Below are 14,947 nucleotides of genomic sequence, written 5' to 3'. Positions count from 1 at the left end.
TAAACCACAGGGTACTAAAATGAAGAAATACGAAACCACAGGGAGGTTTTTTGAAGTTTTTCTTTTTTTCTAAGGCTAATTGCGTACATATCCCTACAAATATAATAAATTATAAATATGTTGCTATAAAGTTCAATCTTTATATGTTGTTCCTGTAAAAGTTATGATGCTTTCAAATATGTCCCTACCGTTAGAAAAATTTAGTTAACTATAAGTTAGATACTTAACCATGTTTAGTTAATAAAATAAATTGACCTTTTTACCCCTCTTTAATTAACAGTTTGATTTTTTGGAGGGACATATTTGTGATGACAAAATTATCATTTCACTTATAAAATAGATAGTGCTTTAACGATAATAAACCAGAGGGACATATTTGAAAATATTAATACTTTTGTAGGGACAACATATGAAAGTTGAACTTTGTAAGGATATTTTTGCAAATCACTATGTTTACATAGACCTATATAAAAGTAACCCTTTTTCTAAATTTAAAAAATGCTAAATTACATAAATTTTTCTGTAATACCTACTTTTTCATTTTTCTTGCCTAACTTTTAAAAACCTACATTTTACTCCCTCAAATCTTAAATCATTGCATTTAGCACCCCTCCATTAGGATTCTTACCGAATACGTCCTTCAAAATGACAAAATTATATTAAAAAATTATTTTTTCTTATAACAAAAAGGAATGATAATTTAATCATTTTGCTCTCTCCATTAACACCGTATTCCCTGAAAATATTTTTGAAATTTAAAGAAACCAAAATACAAGTTTTTGAAAGTCATGAAGGAAAAGTAAACAACGAGCATTTACAAAAAGGTTTTCTATAATTTAGCCTTAAAAAAACATAGCTAACTTCTTATTGAACTATGATTCATCAACTATACAATTTTTAAAAATTTTAATTATACTATTCAATTTTATCAATTTATTTGATTTGAGTTAGTAAACGACACTTTAACTTTTAAAATTTAAATATCTCATTTATTTTTATAGATTTAATTAATATATTCCACATAATTTATAACCACAAATTCATTAAAGCATGTAGCTTAAATTTAGGGATCAAAATATTGTTAACTTATTTAAATCAAACAAATTAAAAGATCAGATCATCAAGTCAAAATTTTAAAAGTTCGTATAGCTGATTCAACATAATCTATAGTTCGCGCGAGTTCTACAGTCTTTAACTCTTTTTTTTTTATTTCTTCTTGGAGTTGGTCCTATTGCTGACATTGCAGACTCACAAATCAAGACTTGCACACCTGATCCAAGAGCGTGAAACAGCCAAGATTATTGCTGACATTGCAGATTCATTAAATCTGATCATTAAATCTGATCATATCAACCATTTAGATTAAGGTAACTCTAAAGGAAACGATCAAGGTTTTTACATCTTCTGCTTCTTGAGAAAAGAAATTAAGAGTACAAAGAACTAATTGGTATAGTCTCAGCCCTCCAAAGAACTCTTATTACAGGTTTTCGACACAGAATTCATACGAACGCAGAATAAGAAAATACCGATTACAAAAATTTCAGACTCGAAGGTAAGTCCATGAGAATTACATTTATTAGCCTAGAAAAACGATCGGAAAAACAAAAAAAAAGTACAACCGAAAGTTCTTTAAACCACTATCAACTTCCCAAAATTCCTAAAAAGTAATACATATCAAGCAAAAATTTGTATCCACCTTGGAGTTAGGGGGACAGAGCGACAAAATAAATATGCATAAGCAATTGTTTCAGTAGCTCGACGTTAAAAGGAACAAAAATGCACCTTTAGGAACCGATGTGTGCTATAATTTAGATATAACGATTGAAGTTAAAGACGGAAAGTGTTTCAGCAGTTGTCTGAAATCCAAACCTTGTGAGAACTCGCGAAGTTTTATCTACAATCTGCGCCAACTGCTTCTTGAACAGTTTTAAAGCCATCCCTCTCTAAGCACTCAGCTAGCTCAGCCTGAACATAATAAATCAGCGAATAAAGAAGTAAATAAATCATCCTCAGTTATCTTTTAGATATTATGGGAAACTGTTTCGGAACTAGCTTTTACAAATTACAACTCAAGTTTCAGGAACTAAGAGGATTCTAACAAGTTATTAGAACAAATTTTCCAGTTATCGGATCTGAAATTTATTTTCTGTATCGATCTATATCCATTTGAGCTCTAGGTATCAGAGAACACTCGGAAATATGACATAAATAGAAGCTGGCTATGAAGGATATAAATACAATGAACAAAACTAGATTCGCAACTCAAAAATCCAAACTTTAATTGGCATTGGACTCGAATGACTTCACCAATGAAAAATTGTTAGATTTTCCTAGAGCTCCAGAGAACAACTTAAAAAACTGTATCACCACAAGCTGTAACAGCACTTAATGGACATGATTCACTTAATTTTGAAATATAAATAACCACATCAAAATGGCATTCTGATATAAATGAAATAATAATCATATAAAATACTGATGAAACAGTGATATGTTCTCAGTTGTTGAAATCAAAACAAAGAAATGTATCGATGTTTGCAGTCAAAATTCAAAACGCAGGCCAAGTGGACACTTCTAATTACTTTGATGCTCTTAAAGCATTATATTTATAGGATGAAAAGTGGGTCAGTATTGATAAAGACCTTTATCTGGGGAATAAGTGCTGGTCCCCCATAGGCAAAACCAGTATAAAGCTGAACCAGGGTTGCACCTGCTCGGATCTTCTTGTATGCATCTTCACCGCTGCATTGTTCACAAATTAAACAACCTTGAAACTATGATTTTTTTTTCTTTTTTTCCTTGTTTTAAAGTATCCAAAATCAATTACCTGCTCACCCCACCGCAGCCTATGAGGGGAATCTTGCCCTGTGCCGAAAAGGAAAAAAAGAAAAATTCAAGCTCATGGTACAACAAAAAACTCCCATAAGTGCCATAGAAACTATAGCTAAAGGACGATTAAACTCGAGCCATACGCAGTTAAATTAAGAGAAAAGTAGCAAAATACCCGAGTGAGGATATACATCTCCTTGAGTATATTAGTAGACAGATCAAAGAGTGGCTTCCCACTTAAACCACCAGGTTCTGCAGCTAAAGGGTGTTTGTCTACAGGTTCTGGCCTCGAAATTGTTGTGTTTGATATAATCTGAACATAGAAAATGATTCCAGTCATCAAATTAATTCAAAAATTATCTACATATCTCTTCATAAACAGATTTTTCATCTACTTCTTTCAAGAGCTTACTTTCTTCCAGATATAACCCTTCTACCACCAAAAATGATTCTCAGTAAAGACCTTAAGTAATACAAAATTAACTTCCAGTTACCACCTAAATTAGATGACTCCCTCACTTGAGATAAGGATACCTCCTTTGGACAAAACTTCACTTTCGGGGAGCATAAATTAAAATTCAGATTTTAAAGGGTATATATGTAAATGATGATTTTGCATGGACATATATGTAAAATTCCCCAACTTGACAGAAATACTTACCAAGCCATCCAATCGAAGAGCAAGAGCAACCTAGAGGAATAAGAAAGAAAGAATAAGACCATGCTGCATGTAAAATGGCTGAAAAAGAAGAAGAAAAAAATGGATAATCCAAAGCAAATTACTGCAGCAATGTCATCAAGATCCTGTTTAGACAAGTCCGGTGCAATCTTTACAAGCAATGGTGGAGGACCCTCCTCAGCCCATTGCATTTCGTCACGGGCAGCTTGCACCTACGTATTGAGAATAATACCCAAAACAACCTCCTAAAAATACATAATTATAAAAGATTCCAAGGTTAAATTGCGGGAACAGATAAAAAAGTTTTAAGAGTTCAAACCCTTTTAACAAGATCTTTCAATTGCTTCCTCCCTTGAAGTTTGCGAAGCCCGGGAGTGTTTGGAGAAGAAACATTTATGACCTGAAATTCAAATACATTGTCTAGTGTCAGTTGCACAATAATAACACAATAAATCTGAACAATGTAAGTGACATTATGCATATAAACAACTGATGCTATAGGCTGATTCATCTTCTATATCATAATTCAAACTAGAGGATGACTTGGAAAGTTTATTAAGGTAATAATGTGACTTGTCTTGTTCATCAAGAATGCAACTTAGAATCTAACAAATTGATGCTGGAAGGGAGTGCTACATGCATCAACCTATAACACCACTAGTAAAACCAAAATACAGCAACTGCAAATAATATCTACTAAATAGTTACAATTTAAGATCAAAATGCCCTGACCATAAGTTGAAAAGTTCTAAGCAACTAAATTATGATGGAGGAAAAATACCAAGTAATCAGCATACTGCGATAAAGTGTGGACTCCTTGAACATAGTCGGCAGCTGCATCTTCGCTTGTCTTGTTCTTCCCAAGATTGACTCCCAAAATACCAGGTCCTGCTTTCCCTCCTTGCTTTACTTCATTACTAGAGGAAACTGAAGAGCTTGAAGTTTCCTCCATCTTTCTCTTACCATGCTGGGCACCTAAACGCTTTGCGACTACCACAATACCTTCGCTGTTGAACCCACATCGATTTATTATGGCACTGCCAGAAAGAGCAAGCACATTAAAAGATTAGTTAATTTTGGGAGATTGTCAGAATAGAACAGTAAAAATGTAACAAGTGTAAAGTCTTCTTTTGAAATTGGAGCATTCCCTACAAAATCATTTATTTACATAGACTGCTCCTTTAGCATGTGAATTCACATCTATATGGCAGGCTTTATGTTTATCCCTTTTTTGAAAACTCAATTTTATGTGACTGAAAGTGCCTGCAGATAAACTTCGCTACTCTTCTTATAGTTCATAAGCTTGCAAACCCATCTTTTTAAAAAACCAAAAGGCAAAAAACAAAAAACTAATACTCCATTACTATTTTTCATTGCTAAACAAAACCTAGGTATAAATTGAATACAATCTGCAATAACTCGGGACATTCAATACCACTAGAAAAAAAAAAAAAAGAGTAACCGCAAATAAATAAGGCCTAAGTTCCTGGAGGTGCATTATGAAAATTCAAATTTTTGGAGAAATAGTACACTTGTTAGTATCTCTAAAACTAAATAGATGCAACATACATTCAGCATGCTTACCCCTCCTTCGGCAATCTAAAAATACGAGGCTTAGGGTTTCCTTCCTGAGGCATGGGAGTCACTGACCCAACTTCTACGAAGCCAAACCCTAAACCTAGTAGCCCCTCAACTGCCTCAGCGTTTTTATCGAAACCAGCAGCAAGACCGATAGGGTTTGCGAACTTCCTTCCCCAAACCTCCAGATTCAGTATTGGTGGGTCAGGTCTCTTTTCCCTTGGAACTAACCCATGAGCTGCGGCTGACACAGCCAACCGATGAGCCACCTCTGCATCTAGCAATGCGAATAGTGGGTTCACAATCTTTGTAGCCTTAAACAACCATCCACTGCAAGATTGAAATCACAAAATTTAAATTAAACAAAAGGCAACTTCCTGACAATTTTTCCATCAACTAAAGCGTAGAAGTCCAAAATATATGAGAGTTATCATAAAGGTGCATAAAAACCTTCAAGAAGATTAGAAGTTCAATGAACTTGAGGGTTAAAGATTAGCATAGCAAGAAATTTCCTCCAAACTGAACCATCGAGCTTCTTGAACTCCATGTAAATGCAGAAGCAAAACTTAAAATAGATTGATCTGACTGTCTAATCCACGGAATCTCATAAGGTAAATTGAACTTTTATTAAAAATTGTAAAAACCAAGTAATTCCAAATAAAACTTTCATCAAATTCTACGATGGCAACATAGGAGCAAAATTTCACATGCATGGATTAAAAAGATAACAAATTTTCTTAAATGTAACTTAACTACTATATTAGTGACCATATAGGCTTACTTGGAAATGTTGTTTTCACTTTTACTGGTGTTTGCAAATTATGCACAAATATCAAAGAAGTTAAATGGTGAGAGTATCATAGCAAACAAAGCATTCACTGGTTAGAGAGGAAAAAGCTAGATAAAAGGTTGCAAAACTGTTGGAGCAGTTCATACATCTATTTTAAGATTCTATCTTACGGTTCATTGAGATCAATGCGAAGGTGACAAATATTTCAAGCTAAGGGCTACAATCCTCCTACGTTAGAAGATCCATCAATGGAGCTTGTTCAGTATGATCATAACCGCTGAAAATGTGTTCACATTGCTGCTCTAATGACTGGGATAATTATTAGCAGAAAGGAACAATAAAAACCCAATAAAAAAGGATCTTCAAAAAGTGCAGGTTAATCTAAGAAATGTTTATTATGTACCAAAATGTGGCTTCATCTGCAGTACTCACATAAGCACCTCCGGCTATAGCAAGGCCAATCATAGCTCCAGTTAAAAGCCTTCCCTGAAAGATTAATTAGAACAGAGTACCAGATCAGGGAAATTAACCAATGAATTCAAACAAAACACAAGTAAAAGAAGAGATAACATGGCTATCATTTTAAATTTATAACTTTGAACATTATAATCCACCAACATCTTAACGCGTTGACTTCATTAATATTTGCAAAGAATGTTTACACATTCTATACTGAATATAACGTCAGTAACCATACTAACTAAATTACATGAAAATAATAAATAAGTTAAACAGAACATTATATTCTACAAGTGCAAATAGATATAATACTAACTTCTCAAAGATTCAAGAATGAAAAGATTTTCTTGAATAGATTAAACTTAAAGAGCCAAGACCTACTTTCAGAACTTGCCACCAAAAAAAAAAAAAAGAATGGATTTTGTCCCAGTTGCCTTACAACCAGAATTGTACACAGATAATTGCCCTGCTATGTTGCCCAAGGGGAAAAAAAGCAATATAGGTATCAAGAAGAAGGACAAGGATAGAAGAAACCCAACATAAAGAGGAATACTCTTTCTACTTCTGTTTTCTGTTTGATTAGTTCATCGGAATGATCTTCATCTGGGGGTAGCACCAACTGGTCCAGCGGGTGATACAATTAGTGACTAAAATCACCTCATATATATAATTGTACTGAGGGCCAATAGGCGCAGTGTTGTTCAATAAAGTGATGTCTGAATAGTGCAGTGAGGCGAAGCATTATATTGAAAAGTTAAAAGCACCGAATTGGAGCTTCTGCTTTTGAGCCTCAGAACATTATTTTTGCTTTGCACTACAGCCGAAGCTGGAGATTTCGGCTTGCTGCTGTCATAAAAGCAAAAACAGAAGCAGGGCCAAACAGGCTCTGTTCATATCCTGCTAGTGCCTACGACCTGGTTTCTAATAGCACACACAACAATACCCTTCCCGTCACCTCACATAGAGTGATCTCTATAACAATAATAATAATAATAATAAATCTAGCTTTGTTTAGCTTAGTTCAACATACTCTATCTTAAACTGAAAAAAAAAGATGAAAATTAAAGAAGGACAAGTGTAAAAGGAGCAATTTTTACAAATGCAGCCTAGAAAATAGTAGAAGATAACCCAAAAAAAAAAAAAAGGAGCGCTTTTAACGCACGGCACCTGTTCGACGAAATGCCGCAGAGATGGAAAAAGCTATACCTTCTTGGACGAAGGCGGGATCTTCGGAGCGGCTCGCGCGGCAGCTCCGCCACCTCCTCCGCCGCCTGCGGCGGCGCTCAATGGCCTTGCTCCAGGGGCCCCTCCCACCGCCCTCGACCTCAGGCTCCTGGACAAGGCCTCTCTAATGGAGCTGCGCCAAACCCTACCCGCCATGGCACGAGAAGAAACCCTAAAAGGACGACGAATCGAGGGGCGGTTCCCACTTACACGGCAACGTCCCCCAGAGTCAAGGGTGAGGGATCGTGTTGGTGCTTCGCGTAGGATTTTTGGACTTAGTGAGAGAGAGAGAGAGAGAGAGAGAGAGAGAGGAAAAGAAGGAAAAGGGAGAGCCTTTTTTGTTTAAGGGGAAGGGAGGGAATCGGGGGCTGAGCGGAGACGAAGGTGACGCATAAAAGAGAATGTGGAGGTTTATGCGGACCCCGATTCGAATGCGTGTCCAGGGCAAGGGTGGAAGAGGAGGTACGCATAATTCTCTGCGTACGGACAGATTAACGTAAATATATACGTACAGTACAGTGTATTTCTTTTTCTTTTTTTTTTACCTTAAAAATTTTGATTGTACTAAACACCTGGTATAACTATTTTAGATCACTTAGTTTTGTTGCAGCTGATGCACTAATAAATTTTGTTTTTTATTACTATCGTTTCATTTAGTTTTTTCCGTCACATTATATCTAATTTAATCCAATATAAAAAAAAAAAAAAACTATAATTAATTTAGCTGTCACATTATATTATATTTGTGTGTGTGACTAAGCTATTGCATCAGGATAAAATAGGGTAATTTAGTAACTAAAAAGTCTTCATTTATGGATGAATTAGATTTAAACAAACTCAATGTTATTCATTATTATAAAGGATTAAAGTTTAATGATCAAAGTAAAGTTTCTCATTATGATCAGTCAAAATAGCATAATTTAACCCAACTGTAATTTATGAGTGCTGCTTCCTAAGTAAAGAACTTAAAGCATTTGCAATAGCTAAAAAAAAAAACTAAAATAAGTTTGTGAGAATAATATAATAGAATAAAACTCCACTCCAAAGCTTCTTTTAACTGCAGCGAAAACTCACAAACTTTAGCAACAAAAGAAGTTCAGGTGATTTATCTAATGCTCTTGTAAAGAATTGCAAAAACAGTACAACTTTCTAGTAATAGCTAATAGTTCTCGAAAATTGCTGCAAAAGAAACCAGAAAACATTGGAGTATCATAATAGCTGTTACAATTTTAATATGCATAGTTATTGCCAACAACATAATGTTACAGAGAGATTATACACATCACAACTGGAGTGCAAAAACACACATGGGCTCTCAAAAAAGTAACTTACAAGTTGAATTGGACAACCAGCTTGGCGAAACTCTTCGTAAGTAGATGAGTTTGTCACCAAAAACTATGCACTGCATATACGAAAAATACGAAGAGATCAAGCTACAGTAGTGGGCTCCAGCAAGTCGTCCAAGTACTCTTTCAGCTTTACTTTAGTCATCGCGCCTTCTCTTCGGCTTTCCGGAACCTCTTTCCCATTTTTGAAGAGAATCAAGGTTGGCAAGCCATAGACCTTGTATTCTTCAATCAACTGGGGATTCGCATCGTGGTCGATCTTTACGACTTTCAGTTTGCCCTTGTATTCCTGATATATGCCAAAAGTTCCAGTCAAATAAAATCGTAATAAACGACCGTGAAATTTCTACCAATCAGACATAAGATTGATCAATACAATTTCATGTATGTTGCAAAGTGGTACCAGAAACAACTAACAGGAAGAACCACCAAAATCTTGAAAGAATCTGGGAATGTTTCAATGTATCAAGCACAATGAGTACTTCTAGATCTATTGTTATTAGAAACTATCTATTGATTTTCCTTGGGAAATCAATTTATAGAATATAATTATGTTCAGGAGAGGAGTTTCTATTGTCCTAATAGTTCATGCGGAAAGCGGTGCTAGAATCTGCCATCTTTCATTCTACAGAACACATTTTAAGCACCACTCGTGTTCTGTTTAGGTATTTGTTTTGCTCATGCGTGTTGGAACTTTGAATCTCATGGTGGTATTTAAGCACAAAAAATTAATAAAATTTTGTAATAAAATAATAAAAAGTGGAAAATGAAATCAAGTATTTTAGCAGAGACACTACGATAGCTACAGTAGTAGTTAGAGAGAGAGAGAGAGAGAGAGAGAGAGAGAGAGAGAGGTTCAATTATATCATTAACCATAGATTCTCCCAAAAGAAAGCAGTCATTATAAACAAATTATACAACTTGCAGAAATATAGGCATACTTTAAGCTTTGAAACTTGTAGTAAGGCTAAGCTCAAAGCATATATTATATACTATACACATATACACACACACAGACATATATGAAAGGATGTAACATAAACAAAAAGGACTTGTACATATATGAGCATTGAAAGAGTATCATTAGTGGCAAAACTAGAGAAAGAGTAAGAATTTTATAAATGTTAAGTGCAGAGAAAAGAAAGGACAGAACAATTCTGCAAAAGACGATGCTAAAAGTTCGTGGTAAAGTTGAGTAAATTCAGCAAATTCATACAGGTGACCCAAGTTCAGAGCTGCAAAATACCAATAGATTTGAATATTATAAATAACACCAGTATTCAATAATATCAGAAAGGTTTTTCCCCTTACAATAATGACCCGACAGACTGGTTAGGAGTTAGGATCATCTTACAAAGGGAAGCAATTTACTATGCTGATTCTGCAAGATGGGTTGGCTGTTATCGACACTTCGTAATTGCTTCCATGAGGTTCTGAAATAGAAACCTATACTTCCAAATAGATAAAACTCTCGGGATCCAAGCTAGTCAGTAACTAACGCTTTACCATGGTTACTCTAGTTTTTCCTACTGATGCATATTAATTATGTCTCAACAAAGAGGAAAATGACAAAGAGGCAGCTGGAAACAGACCTGGACAGAAAATCATAACACCATTGCAATTTTCAATCACTGAATAAAATAATTCAGCATGTGCAAATAGTTTACAATACTGAATTAGAAAGGCAAGCCACAAGAAAAAGGGCATTAAAGGACAATGCTCGTTGTCGAATTTGGCTTGCAATATTGGGTTTTTATGGAATTCTCAGGGGTATCAGTTACAGTCCAAAATGATTAGAATCCCAAATTCTTCCTGTTGCTGTCCCATAACCAACTCAATCGAAATATCACTCCCCCTTTTAACACCTTATTGCCGTCAACTTGTATGGAGCATGTCACAGCAGAAATGTTGCTGTTGGTGAATGCTAGAACACGTTTTACAGGATAAGACGAGTCGCAATAAAAAAGAAGAAAAAGATAAAAGGCCCAGACCCACCTGAACTTTAATGCAATTCATAATGTGTAGGCAGAGTTTGACCACAAGCATAACACTTAGCGTGAAACACGAAAGAAGCCTAAAGGTTTCTCACTCATGTTATTCTACTCTGATACCAAGTGAAACCTTAAGCTACTAGAGAACGGTGTTTAATTAATTTATACTCAAAAGACTAAAAGCTTCCTTTCTCTTGTGATGTCAATGAGAAAGCTTAAGCACTCATTTTAGTAGTATCTAAACTATCATTTCTATCTTTTGATGCCTCTTTAGGTCCTTAGAAAGCATCAAGACGCAGCCCCAATCCCTCATAAAGCCCTAAATTCTCCATATTGATAGGAGGAGACCCTAGAATTAAGATTGAGAATTTAACCAATTATCTTCAAATAGGAAATTTACTACTACAAATTTAAACTGAAAATACGAAACTGATCCAATATATGAAGAAATTGGCGGAGAGATTCGAACCTGCGAAGCCCAATCGACAACAGGGGAGATCAATCGACACGGCCCGCACCACTCGGCGACGAACTCGACGAGGACGGGGAGCTCCGACTCCAACACCGCCGCGGCGAACTCTCCCTCGCCGATCGTCGCCGCCGCCGCCGCGGCGCAGCGCACGGGGAGCCTCTGGGCGTGGCTAGGGTTTCGGAGGGCGCCCCGCAACCGGATCCGCCGCGGCGGCGCAGACGTGCGATGGATCGAGGGAAAGCGGTGGGGGGTGGCGGAGGGGGAGGGGGAGAGGCGTAGGGAGGAGGAGGAGGAGGAGGAGGAGGAGGAGGAGGTGGTGGTGGTGGTGGCTGCGGGGGTGATGAGCGGCGACGACGCCATGGGCGGAGGCGGAGCTCGCGCGCGACGATGAGGAGGACGACGACGACGATTGTGTGCGCGCTCGTATTTATTCGAGTCCACCCGATTCGTGGGCCTGTGGTTTAAAGTGTATCAATTTGCCCCCTGTGGTTTCGTTTTTCTCTTTTTTTTATCAAATTTATTTTTTTTTTTCTCAAATTAGTAACAAAATTAAAATTAAAGGGTACTAAAATAAATATACGGTAAATTTAGATGGATATCTAATATTTTTTTGCATATAATTTAACAAAATATTAAGAAAAAAGCTATAGAAAAAATAAAAACAAAACCACAGGGGGACAAATTGATACACTTTAAACTATAGGGTACTAAAGTGAGAAAGTTGGAAACTACTGGGGGGGTTTTTGAAGTTTTCCCTTTTTTTTTCCAAATAACCATAGAAAATAGGTAAATTTCAAATAACAACCCTATAGTTTTACATTTCTCTCTTTAGTACCCTATAGTTTATATCAATTTAATACTTATGGTTTTATTTTTTTCTTTTCGCCAGCTCCTCTGTTAATACTTTATTAAATTATATACAAAAAAATTTAAAATATTCTACCTAAGTTTATCGAATATTTACTTTAATACCTTTTAGTTTTAATTTTGTCACCGATTTAATGAAAAAAAATTAGTGGAGTGGATAATAAAAAAAGAAATATGAAGTGGATAATAAAAAGAGAAATATAAAACCACATGTACTAAATTGATACACTTTAAACCATAAGATATTAAGGTGTGAAAGTGCAAAACTACGGGAGTGGTATTTGAAGTTTTTTCTTAAAAAATATTATAATTAACTAAATTACTCTATTGACTAAATAATTCTTCTTTTGTCACGTAAATGATTTACCGACCGTCTTTCTATTTTTCCATAACAGCAGTGAATTATTCACCGTCTTTTTGAATATTGTTTATTAGAATTTTTTTAGATTGTTAAGATTATATACGATTTGTTAAAATTTTTATATTGTTGTTAAAATTATATATGAAAAATAAAAAAAATAAGATTGTTAGAATTCTATGTGGATTATTAGAATTGTTAGAATTATTAGGATTTTTTTGATTGTATATGATTTTTTTTTTGTTATTAAAATTACATGTGATTTGTTGAAATTTTTATATAGTTATTAAAATTATATAGAAAATATAAAAAAATGATGAATCAGGTAAACAATTTACGGTCTGTAAGAAAAAATTACGCGACAAAAAAGAGAATTAACTTGTCAATTATTTTTTTATAAAATTATTTATTTAATTATAGGGTTATTGTGAAGCGGAGGAGTGGTCGAGTTTAGTGTGGTTTTGGATTGCTGGACACGTGGCGGCTGTGGACTCATTGATAATCGTGTTGGCTGTTTTGTACAGGGCGGCTGATAAGTTATGGATTTCTGTACTTTGTGTATTTACGGTAAAATAAAAATTATAATAATTTTTTTTTGAATTATTAACTATTATTTTGAATCTGTCATCTCATCTTTCAAATTTTTGGTTTTATTATCTATTTTTAAAATTTATTATATTTAGGTCAACCAGTCAAATTAATTAAACTTGTAAAAATAAATAACGTGTTCAAAGTTTAAAATCAATGTACAGTTTACTGGCTCAAATTAAACAAATTAAAAAATTAATAGTAAGATCAAAATTTTGTAAGGTTAGATAATCGATTTAAAATGGTTTATAGTTTATGTAAGTTATGTATATTTTTACTTTATGGTAATTAATAATTGTATGCGTTCAATGCTAATTGTATATGGTGTAGTCGTATAGTTAGCTAAGAATTTCATAATTGGTATTCGAGATTTCAAGTTTTGAAACTTATACCTAAGGTACTTTAAGCCCTGTTCATTAGATTTTTCTGACCGATTATGCAAAAAATACTTTGAAAAATACCGAGCTTCGAACATTTAGGAGATGTTTGGTTATATATAGTTGCAACTTGCGACTGCATTGCAATTGTAGTTGCAATATAAAAATAAAGGGTAAACTTCAAATACCACCTTTGTGGTTTCACACTTTCTCATTTTAATATTGGTTTAAAGTGTATGGATTTAGTATCCTGTGGTTTCATTTTTCTTTCTTCGTCAGCTCATCCATTAATATTTCATTAAATTATATACAAACAACTTCAGATACCCTACTTAGGTTTATCGAATATTTACTTTAGTATCCTTTAGTTTTAACTTTGTTACTGATTTAACGAAAAAAAAATAGTGAAATGGATAATAAAAAGAGAAAAATGAAACCACAGGGTACTACATTGATACACTTTAAACCACAGGGTACTAAACTTAGAAAGTGCGAAATCACAAGGGTGATATTTGAAGTTTTTCAAAAAATAAATCCGCTGTTTGGTATAATACATTTAACATAGTTTGCATACAAAAATAAATCCAATGGTTGGTATAACATATATATTTGAATTTAATTATTACAGTTGAAACTATATGACCAGACTCAACTAGAGTAGTTGTAATTACGTATAAATTGGCCACAGTTCCAATTACAGTAGGTATTGAGGTCCATCTTACGCTATTAGATAAAATAAAGTTGAAATAAAAGTATATAGGGATATGCTTCTGCGTTCTCCCATGAAACCGTAGAAAATATATCATAATCGACTCATCAGTCATCACAATATGCGGAACACAATATTACGTACGAAAACAAACATAGTATTTTCCATCATACTTGCTCAACAGACGTAACACAATCTCCCCACAATTCCAAACAAAGTCTAATAATATTTTACAAATATACTTCTGAATCGTATATAACTAAATGAGTGGGGCTACTATACTCTTATGAGTATAGATCTCTTTGTACTCATAAGTTTTCGTCTATTAAATCTACCCCTTTCACCATTTTCTCCCGTTAGTTTAAATTATTCAATCAACCACCCCCTCAACCCTAGGTGACCGTCATCATCTTAACTGGGAATCCTTATCATCCTAACCGCATATTAATTCATCCAATGACCGAAAACTTATGAGTACAAAGGGATTTATACTCATAATAGTATAGTAATTCTAGCCTGCAGTGTATCACTTACCATATATTTTTAGTGATTCCATCAGCAAAGTGAAGAAGTATATATTTATACCAGTTTGGTATTAAAAGCTTATCTAATGGTAGTAGGTAAGGCAGAGTTGGAGCAAAAGAGTGTAGTACCTGGTGTACTTAGTTATGTACAACATT

At 34.5% G+C, this 14,947-nt stretch overlaps 2 protein-coding genes across 2 annotated transcripts; both read right to left on the bottom strand.

Annotated features, from left to right (window-relative positions):
* Positions 1,445–7,989, bottom strand: LOC109713510 (dihydroorotate dehydrogenase (quinone), mitochondrial). The gene is made up of 11 exons (XM_020237630.1): positions 7,542–7,989; positions 6,280–6,362; positions 5,093–5,416; positions 4,290–4,545; positions 3,828–3,908; positions 3,613–3,720; positions 3,491–3,520; positions 3,005–3,142; positions 2,828–2,865; positions 2,643–2,742; positions 1,445–1,965 (listed from the first exon to the last, which is right to left on the bottom strand). Exons 1-11 carry the CDS (start codon positions 7,713–7,715, stop codon positions 1,891–1,893), a joined length of 1,407 nt encoding a protein of 468 aa, XP_020093219.1. The 5' UTR covers positions 7,716–7,989; the 3' UTR covers positions 1,445–1,890.
* Positions 8,713–11,816, bottom strand: LOC109713523 (thioredoxin X, chloroplastic-like). The gene is made up of 2 exons (XM_020237653.1): positions 11,366–11,816; positions 8,713–9,194 (listed from the first exon to the last, which is right to left on the bottom strand). The coding sequence occupies exons 1-2, from the start codon at positions 11,726–11,728 to the stop codon at positions 8,988–8,990; spliced, it is 570 nt and encodes a 189-aa protein (XP_020093242.1). The 5' UTR covers positions 11,729–11,816; the 3' UTR covers positions 8,713–8,987.

The sequence above is a fragment of the Ananas comosus genome, linkage group 7, assembly GCF_001540865.1.
Source record: "Ananas comosus cultivar F153 linkage group 7, ASM154086v1, whole genome shotgun sequence".
Taxonomy (NCBI): Eukaryota; Viridiplantae; Streptophyta; class Magnoliopsida; order Poales; family Bromeliaceae; genus Ananas; species Ananas comosus.
The sequence above is the reverse complement of the archived record's forward strand: the minus strand, read 5'-3'. Positions and strand labels throughout refer to the sequence as shown.

Excerpts from the sequence above, each read along its gene's own strand:
- LOC109713510 (XM_020237630.1), bottom strand. The coding sequence starts at position 7,715 with ATGGCGGGTAGGGTTTGGCGCAGCTCCATTAGAGAGGCCTTGTCCAGG. Across the intron at positions 5,417-6,279 it reads GCAGATGAAGCCACATTTTG|TGGATGGTTGTTTAAGGCTA; the intron begins GTACATAATAAA and ends TCAATCTTGCAG. Across the intron at positions 3,909-4,289 it reads CGCAGTATGCTGATTACTTG|GTCATAAATGTTTCTTCTCC; the intron begins GTATTTTTCCTC and ends TTTGAATTTCAG.
- LOC109713523 (XM_020237653.1), bottom strand. The coding sequence starts at position 11,728 with ATGGCGTCGTCGCCGCTCATCACCCCCGCAGCCACCACCACCACCACC. Across the intron at positions 9,195-11,365 it reads TTGTCGATTGGGCTTCGCAG|GAATACAAGGGCAAACTGAA; the intron begins GTTCGAATCTCT and ends GGCATATATCAG.